At 40.1% G+C, this 14,125-nt stretch overlaps 1 protein-coding gene across 1 annotated transcript in view; it reads right to left on the reverse strand.

Moving 5' to 3' along the window:
* Positions 1 to 14,125, reverse strand: part of GAS6 (growth arrest specific 6) — a 41,009-nt gene that overhangs the window by 24,352 nt on the left and 2,532 nt on the right. Inside the window, exons 3-4 of the mRNA XM_069004718.1 lie at positions 2,043 to 2,067; positions 1,201 to 1,263 (exon numbers count right to left, since the gene is read on the reverse strand). Coding sequence (XP_068860819.1) covers positions 1,201 to 1,263; positions 2,043 to 2,067 — 88 coding nt within the window. The remainder of the gene's footprint in view (positions 1 to 1,200; positions 1,264 to 2,042; positions 2,068 to 14,125) is intronic.

A 14,125-nucleotide genomic window follows, 5' to 3' on the forward strand; every position in this document is an offset into this window, starting at 1 on the left:
CACTGCATATGCAATGGGCAGAAATCCCTACAAACAATTATTCAGCTTTTATTTTTTCAGATTTTTTCATCACTCCCCTTTAGACTCTCATTTCTGAGACACTGATTAGCTGTTTGGAACAAGTGTTCCCAGTCGGTATCACCATTTTCATCAGGAAGTCCTGCCCCTTTGCTGTGCCACACGCACAAGTAAACCTAAGCATTCAGCCTCACATCCCACTTTGAACTAGCTGGCATGCTGCAGCCAACACAGGTACCACAAGTCCAAGAGTTTCAGTTCAAATGACTCAACATCAAAAGTGATATTGCAGCAATATGTGAGGGAAATTCTTCTCATACCACTTATTAACCTTGGAATTCACTCTTAAAAAAGGTTTTAATGAAGTTTATAAATGTGAAAGGTTGACTAAATACTGATCCTACTTTGGTTGCACTTGCACTTGTATGAACACATGACTAATCAAACTTGATGACAATAAAAGACTGAAACCCAGGGGTAAAAAGAAAATAAATATACATCCATCTGATTTTCTCCACATTTGAACTGCTCATGGGACATATTTAGTATACTTATACAGTTTTCTACCTTTAGCACTGCTCAGCTTCAAAAGGCAACTAGAAAGGTATTAGAAGAATTCATCAAATTCTCGTCTTTACTGTTAGTGAAGAACAAAAAACCGCCCACCCAATACAAAGTTATCAGTTTGTCTTCCAAATTGATTTGAGTTTTTAAAGGTAGCAATATTCAAAGCATAGTCACGTGATACATGAAACTGATCTCTTAATGTAAAGAAGGCTGACACAAGCCTGGGTTTGACTTTAAGCTTTTCTTAAGGTTCCTTAATGGGGCGAGCCAAAGCTAGCATGCAAAAGAATAGAAAATGAAGGGCCAAGCATAGTGTGCAATCTTATGGTACCTCCTATTTCTTGTCCCTCTTGCTTCTAAGATTATTCAAACCTTGGGAAACAGGTGGGAAAGAAACTTGCATCATAAAACACTGAAGCACTAAAACACGACAGCGAGATGGCATTAGGTTATAAAATGGGAAAGAGTTTGTTTAGTGGTATGGAGTCTCAAGCCTGAAAAATAGGAAGACCAGTATTGAAATACTACCAAAAATAGAGATGGCTGAGCTAGTCCCACACCTTCAGATAGAATGAGAGAACATTTAACTACAATATAAAAACCAAAAATGCTTACTGTGAACACATGTAAGGAAATCTGGATTTCTTTTATACGGTGACCCATATTTCTGAATACAAGCTGAAAAACAGAAAACGAAATTGTTATTGTTACAGTGGTGAAGGACAGCTGTTCAAAGCATGTAAAATTATACCTGGCCTGCAAGGATTTGGAAGGTGGATGCAAAATCTATGCAATATTATAATCTTCCAGATGCCTTAACATTCTGAAGTTCACCGCAATCTTTTAGCTTTGATGTACAGTAGTTAAAACCCATTTGAAGAGGATGATCACTTAACCAGATGCTACTATGATTCTAAAACTATGGGAGTAGCTACTCAAACTTGACCAACTAAACTTCTCAAAATATCTAAAAAGCACATGGATTTTTCTCCCACTGTGGCATTTGTGATCTTAAGTACAACATATTAAACACAAATAGAAAACATGATGCCTTGACTATGATACAGTCAACAGAATAAGCCAGTAGTTCAATCAGGCACCTTTTTTTTTTTTTTTAATAAGGAGATTAGCTAATAGCTAACTTAATTAAAAAGGGGAAAAGGTAGAAAACTACAAATTATTTCATAGCAGTGCAAGCCACAGATATATACGCAACATCAAGATTTTAATATGCAGAAAACACATAAAGCATCTCTGTCTGCAAATGTACACATAAGTAAAAACACACACCTCAAAGTAAAATAAGGAATGTAAAGTCTAGCTTTAAAGTTAGCAATGCATGTTTATTGCAATCAGATGTCCATCACCTTCCCTAGCAGAGATTTCAGATGTGACAAGCTCCAGTGTTAGGCACATACCAGCACTCCCACAAAGTGAAAATAAAAGCTGCAACTCACCCAAGTATTTCGGGTAAAAATATTCCTGTAGAAGGGGGGAAAAAAGAGAGCAAAGATTTATTGAAACATATTTGGTTCTATTTTCATGCTTTTTAAGAGCTGCTGTTAGTTTGGTGGTCTTGTATAGCAATTGTTTAACAAGTTCCAAACACCAGTATCCTAATTTCCTTTTATTCAGAACCAGAGCAGCACAGTATTATACATGCATTTTGTCATTTGAAAAGGAAAGAAACATTAGCTCCAGTCTCAAGGTATTTTTTGATGGCAGCTGATCTGGTCAGTGGCAGTGACTGAGCACGAAGACACTAACCCTCCAAGAGATAAAGCTGCTGATGATGGTATGAGGTAGGGGAAGGAATTGGAATCTAAGGGCAAAACCCTGGAGGGAAGAGTACAGGATCATTCAGTCACCCCGTGCTACCCCAAAGGCATTCTGCTAATGCAGGACATGCCAGCACATGAACACCACAGCCACTAGAAAAAGTACCTTTTGCTCTTACAAGGAGCACCCTACAACTCAGACAGCAGCCATTGCTGTACCACCCACACATCACATCCTGGATGCTCAAAGAAGGGAGCAATGGCACTTTGCAAGAGAGGGGAAAATTGACACCCATTACTCTAAAACCAGACTGCAAAGGGCAGTGCCATTCCTCTCGTGGTACATGGTCGTGCATTTCTGTTCCCTACTTTGCATCAACAAAGTGCAGCCATACAGCAAGAGCAGCATCATTTTGCTGATGTGATGTGAATAAGTTAGAATAGTCAGCCTGGTGAGGCCTTGCAAGTCACATGACTGCTTGCACCGACACGGAAACAGCAGGAAAATGCACTTGTGCTGCGTGGAAGAATGGGAGATTGGCTGAAGCTGACAATTGTATCATATTCTTAAAAAAATACTAAACGTCATGGCCAGGAGAAAGCACTTCTGTCCACCTTCATCCTGATTTCCATAACATATAAGTCACTAATTCAGGTGCTGTTAAAATGGTAATTGTGGCATAGAATGAAGAAAAATTTATGGATTGTATCAGTGCTTAATTTTTTTTTTTTTTTAAATAAACCACTTCTCAGCTCACTATGAAAGCACATGCACAGTATAATTCCCTTTTATACAACAGGAGCAATTTCCATATAACACTATCTCCAGTGAGACTGGGACAGTAAATACCCTGCATTCTAAAAAATTAAATTGGTCTGTACAATGTGCAAGAAAAGACACTATTTTATCTTTTCCTCTTATTACAGATGTTTGGATTGCATCTATACAGACATGTATAAACAACAGGGACAGGCACACACCGTGATTCAGTTGGATCTGAACTGCCCACTGCAATCAATTGCACTGTTGTCATTTACCAGAAGAATCAATTGCTTCTGGCAAATATGCTCCAGTTACTGAAATGCACCATGCAAATATTCAGCCTAAATTATGAAAGCATCAGCAAAGAAGTAGAAACAGCAGCTTACACTTATGTTAATTTTCAATTCTGACTTGTGGGCGATAGTCTTGGCATCTTTTGGGGTTGAACTTTGAAATGTTTCTTAGGGTTAACAGAGTGATGAGCTCAGAACCCACTATGGTCCTTGTTCCCTCTTTTTTTTTTTTTAAGGTTTAGTTTGAAAAAGACAAGTCAAAAAAATGTAGTCAAAATAGAAATAAATCTAAGCAGTCTAAGTATTCAGATGGCTGTCCATTTGTGCTATAACCACAAACTGAACTTCAACCAGCACTTGAGGAGAAAAAGATAGGGGTGTGTAATAAAATATTCCAAACATTTCTTTCATTATTTCCCCTTTATTCCATATACTTCACAAGAACGTGCAGATGTATTTAACCACCAACAGGATAATCCAGACTCTGGCAAGAACAACTGTTTTAGCACTAACAAGACAATAAATAGGAGCTTTCATATTCATGGCTATCAGCCTAATTGCTCCATGTCAGTGGTGGCAAAGGCATTTTCTCCTTGACCTCTGATGAATGAGTTGAGTGCTAGAAAAGTGGTATAGAGTTTACTTTTATACAAGTAACTTCCAAATTCAAACTGACTGTATTGATTCAGTGCCAGTTGAACAGCAGGCAAGTGAAACTCCAAGGCATTGTACCACCACAAGCTTCATTCCACATAGATAAGTGATTTAAACAGGAGGCTATTAATAGAAATTTAACTCTTCCTTCCCTGTCTTCCTCATTTGCTTATGTTGCACAAAAGCACTTGCTGATCAGTAGCACTTCTCCAGGTTTACAAAACCTGCTGATACTACCATTCTAAAATAAAGACACATGCTCACAGGTTCTAACATTACCCATTCTTGTATGATTAACTTTTCGTTTTTCTCCATAATCAATTTTTCTTACAGCTGGCTTCTGTAAATACAATGACAACGTAATTACATTCAGAGAAAAGATTAATAAGAATGAAGGATGAATGATCTTACACCTTGAGAAAAGGAGCCTGCTTAAACTGCAGTCCCTTTTCAAAAAACACCGATGAGAAGTTTTCTTGGTTAAAAATTCAAGCTGTGCCTAACCTGGTACAGATACACGTTATTTCTCGTGTGAGCGCTCAACTCCTCAATGTCTTTTCAGTCTTCTGTGATGCACTATGGCTTAATGACGCCCAGATGTCAAGGAAAATGAAAATCCTATGCAGGATCAGGTCCCTGTTAAAAGTGTGCAACTCATCTTCTTTCTACCAGAAGTGTATGATTGTATTTTCAGGATCCTACAAAAATGCCAAGAGAAATGCTTTGGGGCTTGCTAAGAAGGAGTTGGCAAACATTCTCTGTTACTATTTTGCTGATTTCTCAACAAGCCACCTTCAATTTCAGGCTCAATAAACTTCTCACCATCCAGAAAGTCACACACTGTTCACAGGATCAAAACACGGGAAGTTATTTAACTGTTACAACTAAGGTGGCAAAAATCACCACAGAATTATGTAAGTGTTAAATTTTCAGCTTGGATTGTGACAAAAAAGGTCAACGTTTAAATGTGGTCAGCCATTCCCCTTTAGATCTGCTTCCTAATTACTGCTGAAAATAAAAGCAGGAGCAATGGGCTTTTTAAATAAAAAGGTATAAACAAACACATGTTGGTCATGAACATCCTCCAAACAGGCTGCTGCACAGACACTGACCTCACCAAGCTCTCCAACCCATCTGTCCAGTAGTAACATCCCAGCACAGGCAAAAGGAAGACAAAGGCTGCAGAAGCTCCAACCTCCACAAGAGACCAAACATCACAAAGGTAGTTTCAACAATGCCAGCAAATTCTGTGACTGCTCCTACCAAGAAAACTTTAATGTATTTCCACCTCTCTTGTTTGTGACCCACCAAACTTTCTGTCTGACTGGTTTCCATGTACCAACCAGTATGGCTGGGGTGCCAGAAACTACAATAGTCAAGGGCCTGGCAGCAGGACACCTGCAGCCTGTGGTGTCCCAGTAACATGAACAGTTCTTTTGTAAACTACAAAATCTTTTATCTGCTGCCACTACAGCTCAAACATGTAGTATGAGCTACACACCAGAGTTGTAACTCACCCGTGAGTTACATGTCATGTGCCACCCAAAGTACAGCTCAGCAGAGATCTCAGGTAAAGAGGAAGAAATAGGAGAGACTGGGAAGTGCCTAACATCTCCAAATCTCCACCCTTTCAGTGAGGTGGAAAGCACAGCATGAGGCCAGTCTCTCCAGGCAGGTCCTGGCTTGCTTAGCTCAGCTCAGTGCCAGAGACATTTCTCTTGCTGCCCAGCAGACAGAGCTGTGCTTTAACAGAAAAGATTTAAACTCTACAGCCCCCACCCCTTTCACAGGAACACATGTACATGCTAGAAGCAAGTCTTCCAATGCACTATTTGCTTCCACAACAGTATTGCAAGATCTAAGACTGCATGTTTTTATTTCAAGGTAGAGTGACACCAAACATGGGGTAAGAACTCGGTTCATGGGGCTAAGGTGTTCCTCTCCCACCTGCAACTGGAGCTTACTATTACCCTGATGAAACAGCCACTACAACACTCAGTCTGGATATCTAAGAGAGCATAATTTAAAAAGTGTCCTCAAAAAAATTAACTCAAGAAAACAACCCCCCAAAACTCCAGATTGTTCATTTTTATATTTGGCTTTTTCCTTCCATGTGTTAAGAACAGTTTCTCTGTGGCTACCCATGCAACAACCCACATTGAAACAACTGAGGAGAATAGCAACATGAGGGTAAGAATTCACAGCTGTGGAGTGGAAAGGGCAGCCTATGCCAGCCTCCCTACCAAAGGAAACCTACATTGTCACTGGTCATCATCTCTTTTCAACTCTATGGCCAAAGTCCATAGTGGTAAAATCCAGAAGTTACAGCAATTTAATGGAGTATGCATTAGTCCTGCTGCATTTTTAGGGAAGATGGAAAAACACCAAATCAGAAGAGGCATTAACATGAGTCACTGTATAAAAATAGCCCTTCTGAAAACATAACAATGACCCTGTTGACACCAGGAAAACGTTCTCACTGTTGCTCTACTTAAAAGTAATTGGTAACACTGGAGACCTCAGACAAAAGGGCCGGCTTACTGCTTCTGTTTATTTTGCTTGAGTAGCAGCTCAGGTAAGACTGATCAGCACAGAATCTAACGAAAATCATGTTTGAGCTCTAGAGGCCACAGATACAAGGCGTAGTTTATAGGAAGACTGTTCATGTTCCTGGACATCTGGCTCTTGGTAGCCCTGCTTGGCCAAAAGGCCTCCAGAGGTGCCTGCCAACCTCAACCACCCTGTGATTGTGTGACTGCAGCACCACTAACACCGGAGCATTTCACTGACTTGTGTTAGCAACGGTGATTTCTAAAAAGCACTTTCTTAGTTACCTAGTTACATCTAAGAGAGTAGCAACAACTCCCACGTTATGCCCTTTCCTCGTTTCCATACAATGACTCTCCCTTTTCCTCTTTCTTTCAGGACTGAATGTTTGTCTTGGGCATGGCCAGACCTCATTTATAAACATTCTTCATGTTTCCACACTATGGGCTTGCATTATCCTTGAAGAAATGACTGCTACCAACCATAACTGGCTATAACTTAGGGTTTGCCAGTTTTCAACTGTTACAACCTGAGAATGGAAATCTCTCTAACGCTCGAGAACTCTCCTTCTTTTTTTAAAACTCAGCCCTAGTCTTTAGATGCATAGCAAATCACACTGCACGATTGGGCACTTCCATCCTTATAAGGGCCTTAAGCAGTTCAGCAATTCAGAATTTTATATATGTAGAACCTGTAGGTATAGAATTTATGCTCAAATGAATGCCATGTTGCCTGCACAAGCTTTCCTTCTCATCATGAGGAACCCATCACTCAGCCAGGTTAGTTTGCTTCCTATTTTGCTTTACGGCAATCTGTATTCTCTATATGAAGAGCAAAGAGAACTTCTCTCCACAACTTGGCAAGTGAGGCATTACAGAAGCAAGTAGGTCACATTACAATCCAAAAGCAGCCTCCGAGTCTCATCTCCTACCACCCAAGTTACAGCTGCTTAGGGTAGCTTTTAGATTTTGTGTTCATTTGTCAAGTATCCACTTCACACTGTCCAGCTATTCAGATGCACAAAGACTGGGACTGCCCCTTCTACCAAGCTGTTGAACTTTCCAAAATAGAAGCATTCAGGACCATATTCTCCAGCATGACCCCTTCCATAGAGACTAGGTACCTCTGCAGAATCCTGAAGTCTGAAATGAAACCCATCTATTGTCATAACTTCCTTTGCTCTGTTCTGGACAGCAAGACTGTTTCCCAATAGCTTACTGAGGTGCCACTTCAGCAAAAACTGTTTCTCTGCAGTGAGGAAAAACCCACCAATGATTGGAATGCATAATTACAGGGGAGAAAAAGAAGTACTGAAAGGAAAGAAAAGAAGAAAAAAAAAAAGTTCACGTATGTCACAGATATTTTATATTTTATGAAGATGCAGAGAGCACAAAGACATGTTTTCTATAGGCGGCCTGAGACAGGGTTTGATTAGACAGTAAATAGTGTGAAAAGGATAAAACCGGTACCAAATACTTCAACAAAAATAATCTGTAGAGTGATCCCAATTGGTTCCATGTGCTTTTAAGTTACTCTGACAGGAATCCTATTACAAATGCCTTGAAGTTTCCTCCACTGCTTCAGAACTGAAAGGCTACTTTCACTCCAGCTGTAACAATGCGCGAGATCTCAATTTGACGACAAATGTTTACTCAATGTTGCTGGTTTGAATCCTTACTTGTTGCAATAGTTACAATATTTGTATGTGTGGGTAAACTAACACTTGCTCAGATAGTTTAGTCGAATTAGGGAGAACAGTATCTGACAAAACACCTAGCATAAGGCTCTCCAACACCATGTCATTACTCTGTAATTATTTTAGCCATATTTAAAACAGAACAGGTAATATATCCCATCAAACATGAATTAAATATCTATGATCTCTCATAGGTTCTGTGACATTTTATCCACTGAAGTTTTTCCCCTTCTTGTAATGTAATCATACTGTTTCTTTGGATTTTGCTTATCTGCAGAGGTTGCAACTCATACAAACAGCATTCAATCACATTAAGGCATTTAAGGATTTGGACTCAGAGGGCACAGACAAGAAAGGAATAGGGAAGTGACATCTTAGATGACACCAGGCCCTAGTGACAGAATCTGATCTCATACTTCCCTGTTCATTATTTTAATAAGTCATTTTTGCTTTTCTCTTCCTGTCCTAAATATTTTCTGGAATTGAACTAGTACTCCCTGTTCCAGAAATCAGCCAAATATGGTAGCTTTCCAGGTACATGTGATTGACCCGTTGTCCTTTTATGGCTTCATTTATATACCCTTCTGTCCTGGCAGGTGTGCAGTGAAGAAAACAACAAAAATTGTTCCCCTCCCTGGGTATCCTCCTTACTTTCCAACTTCGCTCTTCTTCTGGGTCCCACTGCTGATGCTCAAAGGAGCAGGGGGAAAAAACAAACCCATCAATAAGTACATTTCCCCACAGATGTCCACGTGTGGAAAGCCTATAGAACAGCACTCATAACAAAACTGTGATGAAAACAAAGATACAGAAGGGAAACCGCTGAAAAACTTCAATCAGATTCTCCAAGGCTTGGTTGTTCATTCATTGCTTTGATAGGCTGAGCTGTGACAACAATTTCTGTTTCTCTTCCAGCACCTGGCTTTCCCATCCTAACCTCAGGCTGTCCCTTCCACCATGTCAGTCCCTACTGGACTGGGGAACTGATCCAGCTGCAAAATTACCATTTTTCTCTGCAGACTACTTTTCTTTAGGTTAAGTTACTTTAATTGGTCCATGCAGTCACCCAAATTGCTGCACAAGAAGGGTGAAAAGAACAGGCAAGGGAATTGCTTACCTCTACTAGATCAGCTGAACTCCCCAATGTGAAACCAAAGCTTGAAAAGTAATGTGAGGGGAGAAGTAAACCTTGTTGCTATGTTCCTTCTCAGTTTCTTCTAAATCTGTGGTGGTGGTTCCATCCTTGTTCTTCACACTTACTGGAAAGTGACTACTTGTAATTCATTAAGCTCACTCAGAGTATGGAACACACATAAATTACAGCTGTCAATTTATACAGATTCAATGTTTCTCTCACTGAATTCTTAAGCAGCTGCACTAAAAAATTGTATTAATTCCCAGTAGGCTGCTCCTATTTTTTAAAAAAAAAAGAAAATGAAATGAGTTCATGGCCACAAAACTGTTTTCTTAATTTTTAATTGTCTTTTTTCCCCTCTCACATATTTATTAAAACCTAATGTATTTCTCTAGAAAACAGACTTACCCTAACTTTATCTACTTTTTCCATTATCATCCATCATGACCAAACCAGCATAAACCCCCCCTGCTTCAATTTGCCATTCTTAGCATCTTTTTCCACCCTATCTTCAAACAGCCCCTCAGCATAATATTAGTCCCTTTTGTCTTGTCTTGCTCCTTCCCTCCTACTGCACAGGACATTTAGCATGTACTACTTCTGTGATGTGGTGTGTCAGTATTTCCAGGTCTATTCTGAGTTTCTGGGCTACTCTCCCATGAGTGGAAACTGATAAAGATTGGTTAGGCATGAGTCCAGCAGAGCTGATGGAGTTGTGTCTATTTCTACCAACAGCAAACATTGCTCACCCTTCTCAATAATTTTTGATAAAGCAACATTTAGCCAAAAAAATGTATAACCTGCCTGCTAAGGCAGGCAGGAGTACTTTTGTCACCCTCCTGCTACTGAACGCCACCACTGCCAACAAACGCTGTGTCCGTACTGCAAAGTAGACAGGAGCATCCTGGTCCACAGTCCCAATCTTTTTGCCTTCCAGACCAGTTACACCCACTGGATTTTGGTACAAAGCTCCCTTGTCTTTTATAAGAAACTACAGGGAGAAGGAAAGAAAGGGAAGGGAGAATACCTGGTGGACACGTAGATCTCATCCCAGCAGGCTGGGATGCCACTGTGGCATATACCTGGGTACTCAAATTTTTACTTCCTTCTTCTCTCCTTCAACCCATCCCTGGACAAAAGTCTAAATATCCCCATATTTTCTTTCTCAAAATCTATTAAGCAGGTACCATTGTGCCTGGGAATCCATTCTTCCATATACTGAGTCCAAGCAGTTTAAAACATCAGCACAGAGTTTTCCAATAACTCTTTCTCTCTGCACCAACGAGACAAATAAATTTATACCAGCTATAAATCTAGCCCTTTCTCCATGCTCTGCCAAAATGTCAAAACAAATCAGTATATTGAGAAGAACTATCACAGCAAATAAAACCAGATTCTTGCCTGGATCTATAAAGGAATATTCTATACAGGGATGATGACATCTGTATCTAAAGATATAAGTATTTTTCATGTCTAGACTACACAACATTCACTAAATTACTTAAAGAAATTTTACACTGCTTTGGTCTCCCAGTAACTCCTCTCCTCCCTCTACATGCCTTCATACTTTCCTGATTAAAATTTACAAGTGTGTATCTATCTTGCTATTCTTAGAAATAACATCTAAATATTGCCTGAAAAGCACCCCCCCTAAAAGATCAGAATGAAGTTTGGAAGACCCTAGTCCATGCGTGCCGCTCATTGGTGTTATCATGACCACGTCACATTACAGAACACATAAAAAATAAAACCAAGTGAGCCATCAACACTCTGAAAACCAACCAAACTGACCCTTATCACACCCTATACATTGCTTCATCAGCATTTCAGCTTCTCAGTAAACCCAGCCTAGCAGAAAGAATGCTGACATTGCTAGATGCTTTGTTAGGATCAGTAATTTTCAAGACAGGATTGTGAAAAACCCCAAAAAACTTGGTCTGGTGTCACTGCTGCTCTTGCCATGAGTGGGATAGTGGAGTAGATTCCTCTTCAGTCCCAAGTTGCACTCTGATTCTCTGCCAGTGTTTTGTGTATCTCACATGCAGTAGATTTTAATAGTATTTTGGATGCAAGTCCCTCAAAAACCAGAATTTTCATGTGTCTGCCTGTGAATCAGATGTCCATTCTGCATGCACATGGAAACCAGCTGGCTTTCCACAGTGCTCTACTGAGGACCAAATCCATGAGCAGTAAACACAGGAGGCCAGGCTGACCTACATCAGCATTTCTGGTGTGCCTAACACTTTTGAATGCATTCAGCGTGGCAATTTCTATGGTGAGCTGCAGGAAGGCCAGTAATTCTTCAGCAGTAACAACAGCAAGCAAGATGTGCAAGGACAGATGCTGTACTAAGGCACCAAAGGATAAGAGGCTGCATTCAAACATCTTCCCTATGCTGAGCCTTTCAAAACAGAGAAACTCCTTGCACGAGGACACTTTTTTCTTCAGTAAAATACAATGTTTCTGAGAACACCAGGAGCTGCAGTCCCTTCTGCCCTTTGTTTTACATGCTTGGATGACCAGATTTTTAGAACGGGTCAACCAAATTCCAGAGTAGTTTATCAGTGACTTAACAAGCTGTAATACCTTGACTGCATACCAAGGTCAATTATTTCTGCAGTACTGCTTTTATAAGGCCTCATTAACATCTTAAATAAGATAACATTCTTATCTCTGTATCCAAGGTATTTTGCAACTTCATCCCATCTATCACACCTAGCATATATTTTGAATAGATCACATTTAGAAACAGTCTGCATACCTCCCATCAAGATGTTTTCCATCCTTCTTTTTTTTCCCCATCATATTCTCTTTTAATTTTTCTGTTTGGCACCTCTAGCATAAATGAAATTACAAGACAGGAATCATCCCAGAATTCTGCAGTAATGTTTAAGGATGTTATAATGAGCTTCATGAAAAAGGTAGGCTGCAAGACTCATTACTCCAGGCTACTTGTTTTTACCATGTATAGTCATACAAATGGCACAGACTGAGTTTTGTTCTGCCTCTTAAAAAAAAAAAAAATCTAAAAATGTTTCAATTGATCTTCCTTCCTCTAGTCTGAGCGAGCTGATATTTATATTTTCCGTAATATAAAAGACAAAAGCTGCCCTGGCCTGCACATGAATGGCTACTAGGCCCCACCTGATACACTATTCTTAGCAGCTGATGTAAGTAATCACACGTGGCAAGACCCACATTCAGGTTTCAGAGAATGTCCATCTTCTGCTGACTGCCTGCAGATGTTGCTTTGAAAGCTGATCACTGAAACAATGGAAGGCACAGAAAAAGGGTGCTCTGGTATAGATATGTGACGCTTCATTTCATTTACTGGTCTGTCCAGGAAATAGGTATCTTTCCATAAAATGTTATTCTTGGCTAGATGTTACAATTGGCTGCATCAAGATATGGTTTTACCTGGGAAGCATCATGTGAGCTACGTTACAGCCTTCCTTCATCTTAACTTCTGGAGCTGTTTAATTGAATCAGTTAATGCAATTTTGTATCACATCTTTAGGACATCTTGAAGTTAGGCCTTGAAATTCTCCTCACACAACCACAGGATAGTTAAGAATAGCAAGGTTTGTAAGGAAGGCTCATACATTTCAATAGCATCTAATGGAAGGGAAAAGGGAAGAGGAACAACACTTTTGATCTCACATCACAAGCCTTCCTTGAGGCTGAACAGAGAAGCATCAAGATTGATTAACTCATCTCTAACTAACTTTCAGTTGTCATGGCTGCAAAACTGTGGAGGGCTCACCTGAAAGTGATACAAAACCATTTCTCCTGTGGGACAGCAAACAGCCAAATGTCTACACAGACACTAATCTGGTGCTTTAAAGCATAAAACCCGGGAGATGCAACAGGACAGATTGCACTGATGTGTTCCCCATGGCTTGCCAGCACAGCCTCAGAGAGCTCAGCACAGGGCAAAAAGTGCTGTAGATGTTTTTTTCTGCCACAACCTATGTAGTTAATCCCTGTGACCAGGTTCAGCAGGCACATGCAGAAATTTCAGCCTTCCTAAACTACAAGGAATCATCTTCTGTCAACAGCAATCTGTACATTTCTCTGGTCAATGAAAGCTCACTTTACCAGCATGGATCAGCTGCAGCCTGGCAATACACTAAGGCATGACTGCAATTACTGCAATTCTTCAAAAAGCTTGGTGTTTTTTACAACAGTTTTTGTCTTTCCTGAGTCAGGTCTCAGCTAGCTTCCTTCTTGTGTCAGTCACTAGGACTGGATGTACAACACAGCATCAGTGAAATGACAGCACAATAACTCCCTACTGTTTAAAATACACTTCTGTTGTGAAGTAATACTCTGTCCATGAAATCCACAGATACTGCTGGAGAAGTAGTCACCTGTGCCTTACAAAACAGTGAAGGTTTCCAGTGTAGAGTAGTAACAGCCCACATACATAACCTCTGCCACCACGCACTAGAAAACTGTTACTGAACAGGAGCTGCTGCTTTCATGTCACATATTGATTGCAAAAGGGACGGGAAGTGCCATAAATCCCCAATATATGACGGCACATTTGCTTCTCCATCAAATTGGAGCAAAGTAATGCAAGGAGTAGGACATACTGCACTTAAGCAACTTCATAACTCTTGGCAGGTTTGTGTCTCAGAAAACGTAGGATCTTATGTCACTGAAGATCTAAGT

The sequence above is a fragment of the Aphelocoma coerulescens genome, chromosome 1 (assembly GCF_041296385.1).
Source record: "Aphelocoma coerulescens isolate FSJ_1873_10779 chromosome 1, UR_Acoe_1.0, whole genome shotgun sequence".
Classification (NCBI taxonomy): domain Eukaryota; kingdom Metazoa; phylum Chordata; class Aves; order Passeriformes; family Corvidae; genus Aphelocoma; species Aphelocoma coerulescens.